The 19765-nt window shown below is 38.3% G+C and overlaps 1 protein-coding gene and 1 long non-coding RNA gene across 4 annotated transcripts in view; one reads left to right on the top strand and one right to left on the bottom strand.

Moving 5' to 3' along the window:
* LOC123453711 overlaps window positions 1-11791 on the bottom strand; it is a 44458-nt gene extending 32667 nt beyond the window's left edge. Inside the window, exons 1-2 of one of the 3 annotated variants that reach the window (XR_006632932.1) lie at window positions 11399-11791; window positions 4071-4366 (exon numbers count right to left, since the gene is read on the bottom strand). This is a non-coding gene — a long non-coding RNA (uncharacterized LOC123453711). The remainder of the gene's footprint in view (window positions 1-4070; window positions 4367-11398) is intronic. The other 2 variants (XR_006632931.1, XR_006632930.1) reach the window with 2 other exon arrangements.
* Gpr149 (G protein-coupled receptor 149) overlaps window positions 10891-19765 on the top strand; it is a 46537-nt gene continuing 37662 nt past the window's right edge. The window contains exons 1-2 of the mRNA XM_045131395.1: window positions 10891-12346; window positions 13136-13328. Coding sequence (XP_044987330.1) covers window positions 11360-12346; window positions 13136-13328 — 1180 coding nt within the window. The 5' untranslated portion in view covers window positions 10891-11359. The remainder of the gene's footprint in view (window positions 12347-13135; window positions 13329-19765) is intronic.

Here is a 19765-nt window from a genome sequence, read left to right as displayed (position 1 = left end):
GTAGAACAAAACTAGTGTAAGATGACACAGGTTTTTTTTCCTTCAAGTAACATTGATTCTTGAATTCTAGATTTCATTATTATTATTATTTTGGTTTTTCAAGGTAGGGTCTCACTCTATTCCAGGGCTGACCTGGAATTCACTATGTAGTCTCAGGGTGGCCTTGAACTCATGGCAATCCACTTACCTCTGCCTCCCAAGTGCTGGAATTAAAGGCGTGAGCCACCATGCCTGGCTCATTATTAATTTTAAATTGTACTATGCTTAGTATATTTTTTTGCAAATGCTTCGGATCTTTCATAAAGGCTAACTTATTAAAACCTGAAGAAAACCTAAATGCATTACATTTAAAAATAATGTGGATCATTTTTGTCATCTAATAAGATAAGAAATTATACTAAAAGTACTAAAAATATCCTCCCACCCAGAAATTAAAATAAAAACTGTCAAATAATTTTAAGTCCAAGGGAAACAGTTTGAATTGAATATGATTTTTAAAAAGATTAAGATGTAAACACTGTGACTGACATTCAAGACACTTTTCTGTATCATTTTCCTCCCCACATTGACCATACTTTTGTTGTTTTGGTTTTCGAAGTAGGATCTCTCTCTAACCCGGGCTGATCTAGAATTTACTCTGTAGTCCCAGGTTGGCCTTGAACTCACTGTGATCCTCCTACCTCTGTCTTCAAAGTGCTGGGATTAATGGTGTGATCAACCCTGCCCGGCTAATTTAGCTTTTTATTGATTTCAATCCTGCCAAATAAATTCTAATTTTTCAAATTTCAAGAAACTAAGCTAGAATTGTGATATGAACTGAATTGAATGTATAGATAAATTTAAAAATCATTTTCATCATTTTAGTACTATGCTAATCTACAACCATTGAACTATTTAGTTCATCTCTCTGGCCATTTTTTAAAATTTTTCAAGTTTTTCTCAAAGTAGTGCTTGAGTATTCCTGGTTAAATGAGTTCCTTAGATAATTTATAATTTGTACTTCCAAGAATAAATTTATAGAAAGAAGTGTCTTATAAGAATATTAAATGTTTATGTCAGTGGACTTTAGATTTTATTCTTGTTGTGAAGCACTGAATTTTCTTTAATTATAATACCTTCATCTATGTTATCATATCATCTGCACAGTATGGCATGGTTACTTCCATTCTTTCTAAACTCTTGTCTCACTTTTCCCTGTAGTACTGGCTAAGGCTTCCAGGGATGTATTAAACAGCAGTGGCAACAATGAATCTGCTAGTTGTGTTTCTGAGAAGAGGATTCTTATTTATGGTTCTTACAGGGTTTTAAATGTCTTGGAAGAAGAAACCTATCTTTGTTCTGGATTTGTTTTCAGAGCTCTCGTTTGCAGCCTTGGAAGGAAAAGATAATATTCTCCTTCTGAGGAAAAACTCATCATTTTATTTCCCATTATAGACTACTTTTACCTAAGCCACAGTTTTTTCTCCTTGAGGATTTTCATGTCAATGTTCAGAATTTTTTTCCTTGTAGTTTTTTTTCCTTGTAATGTCTTTTGTATCAGGGTAATGTAAGCCTCGTGGAAGTATTCTCTAATTTTTTTTCTGTAAAAGTTTTAAACCATTATTATTTATTATTCTTAAAATATCTGGTATAATGAACCAGTGAGGTGACAAGATCCAGAGCTTTTCCTGGCTGGAAGATTATTGATTTCTGGTTCAGTCTCATTAGTAGTTTTAGGTTTATTCAGACTTACTATTTCTTAATTATTTAATATCTACAGATTAGTGTTTCTAAAAATTTGTCTGTGATTCATGATTATCTAATTTGTTAGTGTACAATTGGTAGCTGCTGACCCACTTTTATTTCTGATTTCAGTAATTTGAATGCTACTTTTTTCTATTAGCTTTTCTTGGTTTAAAAAAGGTTTATTAATTATATTCATCTTTAGAAACAAGCAATTTGTTAATCTAATGACTTTTCTATAATTTTCCTATTTTCTATTTTGTTTATCTCTGTTCTAATTGTTCTTATGTCCTTCCAGCTAATAACTTCAGTTTTATTTGTTCTTCTGTAAGCTGTACAATTAGATTGTTGGTTTGTGAATTTCTTGTTTTCTCCTCCCCTTTGCTTTTGCTGCATGCCTTAAATGTGGTTGTGTTGTATTTTTGTTTTCATTTATCCTCAATATTTTCTAACTTCCCTTGTGATTACCTTTTGGACTTATTCATTCTATACTAGTGTGTTGCTTAATACCTCCCATTTCATTATTTGTCAATTTTCTTTTTTTATTTGCAAATCAACTATTTATTAGAACCAATAGAAGAGTATGAAAAGAAGGAAAAAGAAGAGGGTAAAAGGTGGAGGGGAATAATTTTCAATTCTTTGTTGAGATCTAACTTCATTTAGTTGTTAAAGAAGCTGCATTACATATATATATTGTTTAAACTCTACAGAGACATAATCCATTCTGAAGAACATGTGTATTTGAAAAGACTGAATGGGGTTGTTATTGAGACAAGTATATGTGTGTCATATTGTCTTGTTTATAATATTAAGTGCTGTATTTCTTTATTATCTACGTCTGGGTGTTATATCCATTGTTAAGAGTGTTGCATTGAATTCTCCAACCAAAATTTCTCTTTATAATTCTGTTAGTTTTGCATGCATTTTCATAGTTGGTGTGATAGTCTGAATGTGAAATGTTCCCCACAGCCTCGTATGTGTGTGTGATTAAGCCTCACACTTGATCCCTGGCTGGTGGGGCCTATCAAAAATGTGTCAATGGGGGTGGGCCTTGGAGGTTTATAGCATAGTCTGCCAGTAATATCCAGCTCACTGTTGTTCCTTCTTCCTGCTGCTGTGCAGATGAGATGCCCAGTTGGCTGGCTGCTCCTGCTATGCTTTCCCTGCCATGATGAAACATCTCACAACAGTAAGCTAGAAATAAACTCTTTCTCTCAACAAGTCCTTTCTGATCAGGTGTTTTGTCTCAGAAATAAAAAGTCAACTATGACAGTGTGTTATTTGTGTAAATGATTATAGTTATGTTTCCTTCCAGAATTTAGTTTGTCTTGGGGGGAGGTGGTTTCAAAGTAAGGTCTCTTTCTAGCCCAGGTGGACCTATAATTCAGTATGTACTCTTAGGCTGGCCTCAAACTCATGCAATCCTCCTATCTCTGCCTCCCAAAAGGTGGGATTCAAAGCATACAGCACCATGCCTATCCAGAATTTAACTTTTTATGAACAATTAATATCCTTTGTTTTTTGTAAAAATTGTTGTATTTCAAGTCTATGTTTTCTAAAATTACAGAAGCTGCCCCTACTATCTTTCAGTTACCATTTGCATGGAACATCTTTAATATATATAGTGAAACTGTATAAAGCTTATTTCTAGGAAAATAGGGATAAGTTATAAAATTAAAAAAATTGTGCCATAATTCCTTGGAAAGTAACACATGTCTTTAATACTACAAGTACCCATCTTTATTTTCCTTAGTAATTCTTCAAAGCATTGACCCTATCAACCACAACAGTATATTCGCTTATAGTCAGAGAAATAGGAAAACAACGTGGTGACTCAATTTCTGGGCTGGAGTTATAGCTCAGTGGTAGAGTTGAGTGTAATCCTCAGCATCAAATAATAATCATATTTAGTAGCTTATCCATCAATTTTTTAACCTCTCCTGTCATAAAACAATAATGTAATAAGATTTCTCTGAGGTTACCAACAAAGTATAGCTAATTATTCACAGTAATATCAAATTAATATCAAATTAACCTCAAATATTTATCAGGTTATCATTGCAGATTAACATGTCTAAATGCAGTTCCACTGTTTAATCAGCATCAAAATGAATGATGATAATCTGCCTTGAACTGTCTAGATAGTCCAGGCTGGCCTCACATACAATCTAAGTATTAGAAATTTTGTGCCACTAATACCAGCTCGCCTTCAAGATTTTAAAAGTACCTTTTCACTTCAAATACCCTCAGAACCCTGAAGTATTTGTCACTACATAATCCAGAGATACTTCTGCTATTATGAGTGGGTAAGAAATGAGAAAATGGAGGGCAACTGAATTAATTTTCACCTCAGTCAATGAATTGCAGTCTCATCTTCAACAAATAATTTTGTTTGCATGCTTTAACTTTTCAGCTGTAAACACTGAAGAAGCTTTACATCTCCCTAGGGAAGTATGAGCTACTGAGGTAATTTCAATAAAGCCTTTGGAGCTTAGTGACGCAAAGTAAAAAGAAGGGGAAAAGGCCATCTTCATCATTCTGGCTGACTTTGGATGAAAGAAATGTTCTCTCAAGAAGTTTTTTCTCCACCAATTCCTCTGATTTATTGAAGTTGTTTGACAGGATGCTTGCAAAGGCAAGAAATCTAGAAAATAGGGTAGACAAATAAAACGCATGTTACATACCTCTACAAACCAGAGATTTTTCTCTGAATAACCAGGTTCAAATTGTAACCCTTTTACTTACTAACACTGAAGCTTGAAATAGACTATTATCTACTTTTTCTCTACCCTAGTTACTTTGTTGAGAAAAATAGAATGAACCCTGATATTAATTTGATAAGATTGTGACATTGTTAGTTATAAATATAAATCCTTTTAAAGAAAGTTGGTGTCTGCTAATTTTTGTTACCACTGACATTTTTAATAACATATGATTTATATAATATGTAATATAACAATATAACATACTATTCATGTTATAATAGACAAGAAGATATATGTTACACCTAAATTTCACAAATTACTCAAGCATTTTACAGCCAGAAATAAATTTACAATGGTTATCTTTTTACTAACAATATAAATGATCATTTTTGTGCATTAAAAAGGAACTAGATATTTTGAGTTTTGACTTTCTATCTTATATAATCTCTACAGTTTCTTTTAGAACTACTTAGTATCTGGTTTTGTCATTGTAACTCTAAACAGCGATTGAAAGGTATAAATGAACAGGTATGGTTGTGGCAGGTAAAATTTTATTTAGAAAATGTGTATAGTTTGCTAATCTAAAATAAATCTTTCAAATTATTATTTGTGTGTATAGCTATAATTGTGTACATGTCTATGATGTAGATGTGTGTATTCCATAGCACATGTAGAGGTCTGAGGGTAACTTTGGAGTGTTTGTTCTCTCCCTCCACCTTGATTGAGACAGCACACCTCTTACTAATTTTGCTGCTCCACTTCTTGTGTGCTAGTCTCATTCACCCACAAACTTCTTGACTCTACCCCCATTGCCAAACCCTCATTGAAATTACAGTCTCATGAGCCACTTTGAGTCTGGCTGTATTTGTGTACTGAGAAATCAAACTCTGGCTGGCAGGATTGCAAGGAAGTATCTTTAACTACTGAGCCATCTCCCCAGCCCTGATACTATCATTGTAATTTTTATTTAGTGAGGGAATATGAGACTTGAATTTTAAAACATGACTCTTCCTACTGAAGATTCCAAATGCAATGGTCCTTAGGATAAGAGGAAGGTACTCCTCCAGGTTCACATTGCTCACTGTGAAACCTCTCCTCTAGATAATTATCTATAGTGTATAAGGAAGTGGATGTTACATAACCACTATAGCCATGATCTGTGTCCACAATAAGAAAAATTAAATAACTAGTGACTATTGATAGTGAAATATTTTCTCTCTAGCTATTCTACGTTTACTTTTGCAGGAATATGTAAGTAAAAATGTACATATATACTTCTGATTTTGTGCATCTGTAGAACAGATCAGAAAAAAACACTACATTATTTTCCATTTGAGAGACCACTGAAATAATCCCTACAAATAATAGGAGCTGCCTTCTAGGTGACAGTGTGTTTATCAGGTCCCTAAAGTTTAGATTCACCAATTTATTCTCTCTGACTTAAGGGGTAAGGTTTATTGTGTCGTGACTTGTTATCAGACAGCAGTAAGAGAAAAAGAAGAAATAGGCAAAGAATTTGGGCTCTTATGTGAATTATAAGGCACATATTTTTGAAATCTATCACCAGAAGCAGAGCATGTATACATATTATAAAGCACAGGTTTATAAATAATTATACAATATATATCATTATATGTACATATTACATACACTAGGATATATGACATTGAGTGTTATGACTAAAAACATTGTAATATATAACATATAGTGGAAATATATATAGTACATCATCTATATCATTTTAATATACTAACATAATATATAATGTTTGGTATTATAAGTTTATGCTTATTATATAGTTATATTTATAAATTTTGATTGTATTTATATGTTATATGTATGCATATATGTCAAATAATTTATGAAAACTTCCACTTGAAGTCTGAAGACAATTTAGTAAAGTCCTAAATTTGGGCCATTATTTTAAAATGTTTTGGCTGCCACACAAGTGCAATAGTGGCACACAGCCATGGTGGGGAACCACCTGCTCTTGATTTGGCTAACTGATCCCCTCAGTGGTACGGGACCCATAGCTGGAGCTGGGAAACAAGTCAGAACCATATCCAAACATAAGCCCACTCTCCAATATCAAGCTACTATCAATCATGGGGTACAAAAGGGCCTACACCTATTAAACTCTGTATTAAAAAAGTAAGGGTTATCTCATTTGTCCTGGTGCTAACTTATTCTCCGTTGGAGATTCTGCTTCTCTTTTTCTGATAGATGCAGACCCTAAGGTGAGTGTCACCCCATCATACCTCAATAAGGAAACTAAGGAAAATTGGCAAAACAAGCAAAGGTGCTGTTTTCCTGATGAACCAGATAGCAGCACAAGGGGGAAGGAGACCAACACAGAGAAAAGTCAACTCCTACCAAATCAGAGAGCCAGAGCCTCAGAGGCCTCCAACACCTCAGCACTGAAGCAGACCAAAAATGAACCCAACATAGCTCAGTATGTCAGAGCCACATGTTGGGTCATGATATGCAGAGACATTTATCGTACCAATAACTGTGGGCTAACTCCACAATGCACGATCCATATACATCAACAAGGAGGGACCATTGGGGAGGGGGTAGGTCATGGATGAGCCTAATAATGGTACCAAACTGCCTGTATTTGCTGAAGAGAAAACTAAAAAAAAAAAAAAAAAAAAAAAAAAAAAAAAAAAAAGAACTGAAAGGCACATAGACAGTACGGAAAAAAAAATGTTTTGGCTGCAAAGCACTATATTTCTAGAAATAGGAAAGTAGCATAATAGTAGTCTAATAACTAACATTAAATTGTTCAATGTTTGTTCTTTATGTTTTATAATATATAATGCACTATAAAGTATATGTTACATAATGCAATAAAATATCTTGTACTGCAAATATTTTATAATGTACATGATATATTATAAAATGTATGCAGTTATGTATGTTTCTTAAATGTGTTGTTAAATCATAAGAGTTGGTAAAATAATATAAATTAATATTGTGGAAAAATGGACATTTCATGCATACTTTACAAGAAAGTGAGTAGAAGCAAGGTTTAATGACGATAACTACCCATTGGCAGCATTTATAAGAATGGGATGCTGAGGGGCTTATTAGAAAATGTGTGTCTGTTGTGACTATGAGCATAGAACCTAGGGCTGAGAAGTGGCATCCATGGTTAAGAACATAAACCCCAGCCATAATTTTAAAATGACTCACAGCTTACTGAAGGTGTGGCCTGGAACAGATAAGTTACCGTCCTGTGACTGTTTTCTCACCCAGGACATGGGGACAATAATATACCAATGCTTACTAGCATGAGCTAAGTTTCCATACAGTAATACTCAACACCCAAAACTTAGTGGTTCATATAACAAATATCCCCACAAGCAAAAAGTTTTCCATAGATAGGCTCACACAAATTCTCTCAGGGTGTTTCAGTCAGGTTCGCATTGATGGTAGAAATCAGTCAACGAAGCAATTTGTGGGGAAAAAAAGAGGTTTGGTTTGGCTTACAGGCTCAAGGGGGAAGCTCCATGATGGAAGGGAAAACAATGGCATGAGCAGAGGGTGGACATCACCCCCTGGCCAACATCAGGTGGACAACAGGAACAAGAAAGTGTGCCAAACACTGGTATGGGGAAAATGGCTAAAACACCCATAAGGCCACCCCCAACAGTACACTGCCTCCTGAGGCATTAATTCCCAAATCTCCATCAGCTGGGAACCTAGCATTCAGAACACCTAAGTTTATGGGGACACCTGAATCAAACCACACACAGGGCATGTACTTCTTCAGTTAGCTCCACATCTACACCCGAGGCTGCTTCAATCTTCACCATCTCCATAGTAACAGCCTCCATGCTCTTGTAGCGGAAAGAAGAAAAACATGGAGAAGCCGAGCATTACCTCTTACATACTTGTACCTTTCATTACATGGCAATGCTCATTAATGTGATGTATGCAGAAGGTAAAATCAAGAGAAAGTTACCCTGAACTTTAAAAACTTAGAACTGAAAAGGCCTCTAAAAGTAATCCAGAAACAAACACCTAGAGAAAATACACTTGTTATCCAGCTACAGCAGCAGAGTCAAAGTCAAATTCACTCCTAGCTGCAAATCCACTGTCAACTTGTGAAAGGATGTGCAACATTCTTGTCCCTTCTTGCACCATCCACAGACCAGATCATTAAGTGTCTCTTTTACAAATTTATATTTAATAGAAAAACCAAGAATGTTGGCAATAATGTGAGGAATGATCACAGGCCTTAAATGATATTGTATTGACTGTTATTAATTTCTATCCATTGTTTCTTAACAATGTGATGCTTATTGTTCAACCCAACTGAAAATCCAAAATCAAATATTTCAGTGAATAGTTTTGCTTTGAAAAGAAAGAATAAGACCTATAAGAAGAGACAAAATGGCATGCTACAATACTTTGAAAACATTTTGAAAGCTTGTTTACCATTGTTTTTTCCAAAACATTTTTTACTTTTTTTCATTTTTATTTTTATTTACTTACTTGAGAGCAACAGACAGAGAAAGAGAGAGAGGGGGGGGGGGGAGAATGGGCACGCCAGGACCTCCAGCCATTGCAAACGAACTCCATACACATGCACCCCCTTGTGCATCTGGCTAACGTGGGTCCTGGAGAATTGAGCCTTGAACTGGGGTCCTTAGGCTTCACAGGCAAGCGCTCAACCGCTAAGCCATCTCTCCAGCTCAACTTTTTTCCAGTTTTGAGATTCTCATACATGCATATATTTTCATCTTATTTCCTCCAGTTATCTGATCTTATTGCCTCCACCTCCCATTACCACCCTTTTTTTCCCCTATATCCTCATCTTTCATACGTCCTTTTACCAACTCAGACCACCCTTCTTCACAGCACTGCAAGACACATTCCTATCAACAGGGGAGCTAGAGTACACAGCGTTATGCTCCCTTGTCTTTAGGTTCCATTTACTGAATGAAGGGCAAAATCAAATAATCAGAATATCAAAATAATTGACCTGTCTACTGTGTTTATTTAAGGATGGGGATGGCAATGACTAATACAATTATTTTCCACTTACACTGGTCCAGGATCAAAATGTCCCATCAGTTATTTCAAAAATGAAAGAAATGATGGTATTTTTGTTACCACTTCCATTTACTTAGATCATTGTCATACCAGCTTTTCCTTCTTTCCCTTGCTCCCATCCAGATACTCAAGTACTGAATGGGGGATGAATACTGCCCTAAAACCTCGTTGGAAACAAATGCAGGACTAGAACTACTGATGCCAAGTACTTTGCTCAGCCACTCACCCATCTTACCAAACACAATGCAGAGAAAAAAAACATTATCTCGTTAATGTGCGTGTGTGCATGTGTGTGTGTGCGTGCGTGCGCACGCCACGCGTGTGTGTGTTTACTTTGCTTTTAGAATCTATGTAATATCAGCTCAACTTATGAAGAACTAGGAATATAATTCATTCAATGAAAGCCTGCTCATTTGATGAGATGGACAGAAATACGCTCTAGGCTTTCTACATAATCTTGTTAACTGTATTGAGGACTATAATGATTTTTTTATGTTAATTGACATAATATCTGTGAATATTGAGTGGCATAGTATGATAACTCAATAAAATGTGTAATCATAAACAGGATAATTACTATTTCTGTATCTTTTATACTAATCATTTCCATGCATTTGGAAATTCCAGCATCTTCACACTTATTTTGAAATACATGATAAATTGCAGTAATCTGAAGTTATCCTGTTGTGCTACAGTTCACTAGTACTAATTCCTCCCATCAAACTTTATTTTAATATCTATTATCTATGCTCTCTGTAAACCACCTCCTTCTCACCTACTTTCACTTCTAGTAACCACTATTCTAGTCACTACTTCTAAGAGATCAACATTTTTAGCTTCAAAATAAGTGGGAATATGTAATACTTGTCTTTCTGTACAGCTATTTAAAAAAGTGATCTACCACATCCTAGTCTTTTTAGATGACACTGGCAATATTCTCCTTTCAGCGAATTATGAATCAAGAAAGTCTACATAAGAGTAAAAGACTTAGGGATTGGGTGGCTTAGCTCTCCCAGTGGTGATGCCTGCAGTTCACATAAAGCCTGAGCAAGTGTTTGGACTAGTTTTATGTATCAAAATCGAAGGGGAAGACTTAGCAAGGATATTGTTTCCCACTTCCAATAAGGCAGGCTGACAAGATATACATCATTTCTTCCACACACTTAACTCCCCCCGCCCCGCCTTTTTTCCCCCCTGCCTCTCTCCTGCTTGGAGCTGACTCCTCCTTCCTGCAGCTCTGAGGATCACAGGCTGAAGAACACAGAGGTTAGATGGGAGCCTGTGCACAGACTCCCTGTGTCTGCTGTGTTCTCAGTCTCTCTCTCCCTCTCTCTCTCTCTCTCCCTCCCTCCCTCCCTCCCCCCCCTCTCTCTCCCTTTCTCTTTTTCTCCCTCTTCCTCTCTCTCCCTCTCCAGAGCTGAAACATACCTGACAATGTTTCTGCCTTTGAATTCGGCAACAATTCATTTTTATTGTTCTAACAAGTGAGTTGATCATCTCCAGCTGCAAGGTGCTTTTCTTCACAAGGACTAGAAAAGATCCAGACTATTGATTTTGCAGTCTACCTGAGGAATTTTTGCTTTCTTGCCTGAAACTGGGTGATGGAAGGAAGTTCGGGGTTGTTTGGCTGGTTGTTTGTTTTTTACTTGGGATGCTAAAAAGTATCTTAACGCCTGAAATGGAACTCAATTATTAAATATGGGTTGAGTCAGAACTAAAAGAGGCATGCCTAACCATTACCTGCAGAAACAACCCTGGACACATCCAGCAGTCAACTTGGCAGGAAAAATGATATGTGATTTACAACCGTCATGCTTTATTTTGAGAGAATTATCTGGCTCATTGAGAAGGGAAGCTAAATATTAAGGACAATGAATTTTTTTCTCAGTAACTCAACAAATGACTCTAACCTGTGGAGAGTAAGTCATAATTCCACGGACCTTTTAAATTCTGCAGGAACTCTGAATCTGCCTCTCTTCTGCCTGATATGTTTCATGTCTATCGCAGCTCTGGGGGGCAGCATTTTTTCACTAGTTTCTCTGTTGAAACTGCAGAACAAAACTGCCGTGTCCACGCTTGTCGCCTCCTGGTCCGTGGATGATCTCATGAGCGTATTGTCCGTGGCTATCTTCTTGGTTCTGCAGTGGCCAGAAGTGGCCCCTGGATACTTCGGTTCTCTGTGCACCACGTCGGGCTTACTGTACTTGTGCCAGGGCCTGTCGAGCAACTTGAAGGCGACCCTGCTGATGTCCGACAACTTCCGCGCGCTGCGCGGGGCCGCGCAGGGCCTGGCGGGCTGGGGCTGGGGCTGGGGCGGCGGCGGGGGCTCGGGCTCGGGCCCGGGCGGGGGCGGCGGCGGGGCGCTGGGCGCGGCGCTGGCCGTGTGGGCCGCCAGCCTGCTGCTGGCCGCGCTGCCGCTGGGCGGCTGGGCGGCCTTCGTGCGCACGCCCTGGGGCTGCCTGGCCGACCGCGCCAGCGCCTACGTGCTGCTGCCCTGCGGCGTCTACGCGGCGGCCTTCGCGCTGCTCGCCGGCCTCTCGGCTCCGCTCGCGCCGCGGCTGCTGTGCTCCGACGAGCCGCCGCGACCCCACGCCCACTACCAGCAGCTCTCCCGCGGAGCTTCCTCGCCCGGGACGCCTTCGGCCGCGGGGAGGGCGCTCTCCCCGTCCCCTGAGGAGGCTCCGCGGCGCGCCGGGGAGGGCCTGCCGAGTCCCGACACCCGCCTCGGGCCGGGCCCCCCCGCCGCCGCGGCCCGCGGGACACGGACCGCCTGCCCGCGCTTCTCCGGGAGCCTGGCGCAGCGGCGCTTCGCGTTCGTGCTGGCGCTGACCAAAGCCGCCCTGTGGCTGCCCATGATGGTGAGCGCGGGTGTGGTCGCCGCGACCCGCGAGCCCGGGGCGGGGCGGGGACTCGCGGGGCGCGCGGGGTGCGGTGCGCCGCCAGCCTGCCGCGCCCCTCGGGCGGGAGCCCCTCTCGGGTGGGGCCAGTTAATGCGGAAGCCTGCGCTGCTGAGTACTGGGTGGGCACTCTTTCGGTGGGACTTCTAGACCGTGGTCAACGGTGTAATGTCTCGGGAAAATCTGGGACAGAGTAAAAAGGTTTCTCCTTCCACCATCCGTGGTTCTTTCCTGTCTACTCCATTCCGGCCCAGTACGGACGCCGCCCATCCCCACCACAGAGCAGTAGAGGAGTGTGGTATGATGTGAGGACAGGTGACAAAAACAGTCTTTGTTCCCAGTGTCCCCGGAGTAAGCCCCCTGCACAGTGACAATGGTGTCCTGCTGTGACAAGTGCTCCTGGGTATAGTAGAGAAGGGACCAGGAAGGTGACAAAGGACATATGGAGGATCAAGTACAGGTCCCAAGGACTCCTGTTTTCCCTGGTAGCTTCCCCACGTGATGAGTTGCATCTGGGTGGAGACTTCACTGGACAGCAGGTGCACACCCACTATTCACTGGCGGAAACCCTGTTGGATCTGGCGCACTGAGTGTGTCCCAGAAACCCGCCTGATAAGCCAAGTGCTCCAGCCCTGGAGCTGTTAGATTTTGGCTGTCGGTCAAGAAGGGGACTGGGGTAGCCTGCTGGGAAGTAGTACTAGAAGGGTAAAATGGGATTCTGGGTTAGTTTTGAAAATCTCTGCCTTTCAGATCCACACGGTTGTCCAGCACGTGGTGGGATTCCAGAGCGTTCCAGTGGATACCCTCAGCTTTCTATTGACGCTGCTGGCCACTATTGTAACTCCGGTGTTTGTCTTGTCCAAACACTGGACCCACTTTCCTTGTGGCTGCATCATCAACTGCAGGCCGGACGCCTGCTCAATAACATCAGATGGGGGAAAACGTAAGTCATGCACAGTGACGATCAGGTAATATTGTCTGTATTCCAACACAGACAAAGTGGTATTTTAAGAAAGTTGTCTGAGGGGAAGAGAAAGTTCCAGGGACTGATATAAGTAGTAAAGAAAATGTTCTGATCTGAAGCAATTCGAAGTTGGGTGTTGGAGGGAGTAGGTTTTAAGTGAAGCAGGTTATAAATAAACCTAAGAAGTTTTAATACACATGATTATTTAAAGTAAGAAAGGAAATGACAAGTTCACTCAACACAGCCCTTTGATGTTAACAGAGGCCCTTGGATATTACATCTACCATATCTCTCAGCCCAGAGTGAAAAATAATCCCTCACCCCCCCCCCACCCAAACCTACAAATGAACGGCCTAAACCTGAAAAGAGATTAACTGAAAGTTGTATAAAACTCTTGTATCACAATGAAGTCTTAGTCTATGGAACAGTATGGAAAGCATTTTCATAATTTTGATGCTTATGTTTTCCTAGAGTTTTGGAAATGTTTTGAAGTAAGTAATCAGAATGTCTGAAATTAGTCCCCAACATAATTTTTACTGTGTTCCTCTGATATTAGAAATAGATACAGCCTTAATTAACACCAACCAACAAGGAAAACAACTCTGAGTTTCAAAAGGTATAGAGGGGGCAGATTGTTTTAGTCTGTACACATGTGAGCCTACCTGTGCTATTCATGGTAACCATTGCCTGTTTGAGAGTACACATCTGGAATGGAAAGGGGGCATCACCAACTTCAGAACTATGTACAGCACAGCCATGGCCATACTTAAAGGCTGCGACATTAGCCTCGGCTCTACCATTTGACTAAAAGAAACGACACGATTCCTACCCCTTCTCAACCAATAAGAAGTCGAAATAGGGCTGGAGAGATGGCTTAGCGGTTAAGCACTTGCCTGTGAAGCCTAAGGACCCCGGTTCGAGGCTCGGTTCTCCAGGTCCCACGTTAGCCAGATGCACAAGCGGGCGCACGCGTCTGGAGTTCGTTTGCAGAGGCTGGAAGCCCTGGCGCGCCCATTCTCTCTCTCCCTCTATCTGTCTTTCTCTCTGTGTCGCTCTCAAATAAATAAATAAATAAAAATTAAAAAAAAGGAAGTCAAAATATGTGGAAAGCAGGAATAGTTGAGGAAAGAATTCTATATATACTTATATATGAAAATTACCTTTTGTTATTCCAGACAAAAGATATGCCCTGCTACTTAATAATAAATCTGATAGTTCATTAGTATATGTAGAATTAACTGTCTCCTGAGTTGTCCTTTAATTTGTGTAGTGTTCCTTAGCAAAAAAAAATAAGATTAGATAAAGCAGTTCAACTCAGACCATTTCAGCATTGACAAAATTAGAGAATATCAAAATATTCTTCAATATATCACAGAAAATTGGTTCATAAATATTTATTAATGGCTATTTTTCATATGTTGATTACATTTTAGAATGTCTAAATATTTTTCAATTCACAAACATATTTTTGCGGCTAAGAGTGTTATCAAGCTTTATTTTTAATACATGACAACTTTATGTCTTTATAATAACTTTATAGTTTAATATAATAATGTGCTTCCAGAGACTAACAGTCACAGCATTAATAGAAAATTAATAATCAATTGTATGCTCACCTCATAAAATATATTTAACAATAAATTATTTGCAAGCCTGTTCTAACAGTCTGACAACTGTAAATATCTTGCCAATGCAACAGCGAAGCAGCTATCTTAGAGACAAGAGTCTGGTGGTGGGAATATGAAGTCTTAGTGAGGTGGTTTGGGGCAGGTATTTTTCAAAACTAAGCAGCACCCAGTCAAAGCTGAAGACAAGATAATGCAGCAGATCTATCATAGCAAATAACCAAGGAAATAACCTGTTATCTGCGCTGCAGAACATAGAAGAGCCTAGAGCCAGGCTAGGAGAATCAGTGATCACATTAGTATCACATCTGAAATTAAACTTTTCAAGTTCAAAATAATATTTTGCCTTAAATTGACATTGTTTTCATTGGCACTCATTGTAGAAATCCAAAATAGAATTTAACCATAAACCTTTTTGGTGATGTATGGCTTCAAAAACAAAAATGTTGCTACAAGTGCAAATTTAAGAAATGTACATTCAAATACCTCCATTTCCTCTTTATCCAGACTATGAACTTCCATAGGAAGAATGTATTCTCACTGCACAAGGTGACACCATTAATTTCCTATTGCTAGGAATTTTGAAATCTTAAAGGTGATTCATCCTCAGGCAGATCAGGTGCTTAGCCATCAAGACAAACTCTAGGCATTTTATGTTTAATATTTATTCCTTAACAAAGGAAAACTATTTCTTCTCTTCATATTGTTTATTTTTTATAACTTTATTTTACTTGGCATTTGTTTAATTTTATTTTTATTTATTTATTAAAGAGAGAGAATATGCACTCCAGAGCCTCTTTTCATGGCAAACTCCAGATGCATGCATCACTTTGTGCATCTGGCTTTACATGAGTACTGGAAACTTGACCCTGGCCATCAGGCTTTTCAAGAAAGCACCTTAAACTGCTGAGCCATCTACCCAACCCCATTTCCTCTTTGTATTGTTTAACAGTGAACTCTTTAAACAAAGTAGGGGCGGGAAATGTATATACATACATAAAGACACACACACCATATACATACATTTCATCCTTATTTTTTTGAGGTAAAGTTACGCCCTAGCCCAGGCTGATCTGGAAGTATCAGTCATTGATTCATGGTGATCTTACCTCAGCCTCCCATGTGCTTAGATTAAAGGCATGTACCACCAGACCCAGTTTAGAAAATATATTTTTTATGCTCATCCTCACTATAAGTTCATCTTCTAGCTATAAATATATGTAAATAACTGTGCATCTCAACTTCACTTTATATGGTAACAAAGCCATATGATCAGAAAATGAATGTTACTACTAGAAACACACATCCAGAAATGAAAATTCCCTGTGTCTTGGGTAATTTATATTACTTCTATCTCAAAAAATATTTTATATGAACCTTACCAGAAAGTTCTCAAATGGCACATACGGGGCTGGATATGGCTTTCACACTATTTTTTTTTTATTTTGCCTGACATGATGTTTTCTTAAATAAACAACTAACAATCAACCATTTTATATAAAAATCATGTATACTTTTATTTCCTTACAAAATCAGTATCTAATGATAGATTTGAAAATTGTTTCTTCTATGTGGCTTATGTAATTATGTAGAAAATTATCATTGGTAAAACAGGACTAATATATAATCTGGGGTTTAGAAACACTGAAGCTCTTGCTTTGCAGAAACAACTAAAACATTGTATTTACATTTCAGATTTTTAAAGATATTCAGCTATACTATTTTGGTTTTCAAGTTTTTATATGTTGTTAATGAAAGTTTCTATTCAAAACATTTTAAATCAGGGCTGGAGAGATGGCTTAGCGGTTAAGCACTTGCCTGTGAAGCCTAAGGACCCCGGTTCAAGGCTCGATTCCCCAAGACCCACGTTAGCCAGATGCACAAGGGGGCGCATGCGTCTGGAGTTCGTTTGCAGTGGCTGGAAGCCCTGGCACACCCATTCTCTGTCTGTCTCTCTCTACCTCCTTCTCTCTGTCTGTCACTCTCAAATTAAAAAAAAAATTAAATCAGTACAGTATGTTTTTAATTTGCATAAAACCAGTAGCCAGAGCCAGAAGTAATAGCTCACATTTATAATCTCAACACTCAGAAGGCTTAGGTAGGAGGGTACCAGTAAGTTCAAGATCAGCCTGAGCTATAGTGAAACCCTGCCTCAACAAAATAAAATAAAAACAAGAATAAAACAGGAGTCAGGGACTCCAGCCCTTTCCAGCCATGCTCCTATGAATGAATAATGATTTTATTTGTTATAATTTTATGTTTGTATGTATTCATGTGTAAGATGTGTAGTGGGAGACTGCCACACAGAGGCCAGAGGACAACCTTAGATGTTTGTCATCTTATTTCTTTCATTTGAGACAGGGTCTCCTTTGCTACTTTTGCCATATCTGTGTGCCAGTCTAGATGGCCTGTAAGCTTCCAGATTCTCTTGGCTTGCCTTCTGTTGCCACTGCCATAGTTGCCCTGGGGTCACAGACATGAGGACCACATTACATCTGTCTTTATATGTGTTCTGCAGAATCAAACTTGGGCTGGCAGTATTCCAAGCAAGCGCCTTTAACCACTGAGCAATCTCCTCACCCCCAAATGAATAAAATTTATAGATATCCTCCTTACATCACATTCCATTCACCTAGCATCACTGAGTCAAAGCCAATCCGGTCCAAACTCGTGCTCTCAGTAAAATATGATTTCTGCAGGTTACCTTGTCCAGTCACTGTGAAACATCTATTAGGGGATGAATACTACATGTTCAGTGGGGGACAGGGTTTCTCAGTTTATAGCTTATGAGCTGGATTTGAATCAAATGCTTGACTTTTAACCAATTTTTACATAATTTTAAGATCAGGTATTTCACATCAAAATATGCATATCTGGTTTGAATCTTGAAAAATCATATCTGACAACAATGCCCACAATAATTAGTTGGAGCTGAAGAGCCTGCTGTAGATACAGGGTAGCACCCATTTCTACAATATACTAGAAGTTATGAATTATTAATGTTACCAGTCTGGTCCCTATAAACATTATAGTTTTCTATATTTTACTAATAACGTTTTAAAAGGCAATCATTATGCTCAATTAACTTAAATATGTCCAATTTCGACTCTGATGCTCACATTTTATTCAATGTAGTTTTGATTGTTCACTGGTATTTTTAATATATTTTCATAGGGGTTCTCCAACCCTTTCCAATCAACCTCTAGTCAGATATTCACAACATCATAAATTGTAAAATCTATCTTCTCATTATCTACTTCAGTCCTAATTTGCCTTTAATGTTAAGGAAAAGTCACTAGCAATAATATCTTTTAAACTTAAAAGGTTTTCATAGGTAATAATTGATATACTACTCTAGCCTTAAAATCTCACATCCATGCCCTTCCATTTTCATTATTATATTTCATTCATGAGTTTATCAGTAAAGCAATTTCATACAGGGAATAATAGCCTGAATTCTGGAATCAGCTTTACACTACAGGTCATTTCCCAGCTAAGTTATCATATGTAATTCTCCTGTATCCACCTCAGTTTTTTTCAGCTACTAATAGAGCTTCTGTTGTGTAGGGCTATTTGTGTATGAAGTAACATGATCAGTATACCACATCAGTCACTCTCATGTATTTCTTTTCCTAGCCCACCTCAAATGGTCTTGTGTTCAACTTGGAGGCAGATTCCCTAAAAGCACATTTTGTGTACTCTTTTAAACATCTTACACATTTTTAATTTATATATTCCAGAGTTATGATATATAGCTAATAAAGTAATAATTGATATCAATTTTACCAAGCAGTAAACATAAAGTTGGTGTTTAAGTTGAGTCTTATTTTTTAATGGCTCTAAAATGCCAATTTTTATGGGAATCCCATCAATAATTAAGTCATCCTTTTTAGCTCTATCAGTTATCACAGAGTAGGTTACAGTGATTGTATAATTTTACTGTGCCATATTACTACAGAAAGTAAGTAGGGATGACAGTGTATATATAAAACATGACCATCCATTTCTACTTTTCATTTACTTTTTTTAATTTTTTTTGTTTGTTTCATTTTTATTTATTTGAGAGTGACAGAGAGAGAGAGTGAGAGAGAGATAGAGAATGGGTGCACCAGGGCTTCCAGCCACTGCAAATGAACTCCAGACGTATGCGCCCCCTTGTGCATCTGGCTAATGTGGGTCCTGGGGAATTGAGCCTTGAACCAGAGTCATTAGGCTTCACAGGCAAGTGTTTAACTGCTAAGCCATCTCTCCAGCCCTCCATTTACTTTTGATACACATTTTTCTTGGTTGTGCTTTGGCTCATAACAAAATTAATGCCACTTATAATCCTATGTTTCAGTAAAAAGTACTTGTTTGAAAATCTTTGGTTTTAAGAACATTTCAGTAATAGAATCAGCATGTGAATGAGACTATAGTGTATAATAAAGTGAATCAAATTTTAGATATTATTTCATAAAATGTTATAGCTTTTCATAATTTTCCCACCAAGATAGTTAAATGTCTGACTACAAAACATAGAGCTACCAAAGTAGAAAATTTCCTTATAATAAGTCATGTTTTAAAATATGAAAACCAAAACACTTAATTGCATTTTGAATATAGCTTTGATACAAATTCCTTCCTAATAAATAAAATATTACCTAATATTGACTAATATTCACACACAAAATGTTCATCTCTTCCCATCAAATTTTCATTCTACTAAGACTTTCCATTGAACCCATCAACTAATAGTAATACATTTAGAATGCCAGCATCCTCCACCTTACTTTTCAATATTTTTATTTATTT

The sequence above is a fragment of the Jaculus jaculus genome, chromosome 12, assembly GCF_020740685.1.
Source record: "Jaculus jaculus isolate mJacJac1 chromosome 12, mJacJac1.mat.Y.cur, whole genome shotgun sequence".
NCBI classification, from domain to species: Eukaryota; Metazoa; Chordata; class Mammalia; order Rodentia; family Dipodidae; genus Jaculus; species Jaculus jaculus.
The sequence above is the reverse complement of the archived record's forward strand: the minus strand, read 5'-3'. Positions and strand labels throughout refer to the sequence as shown.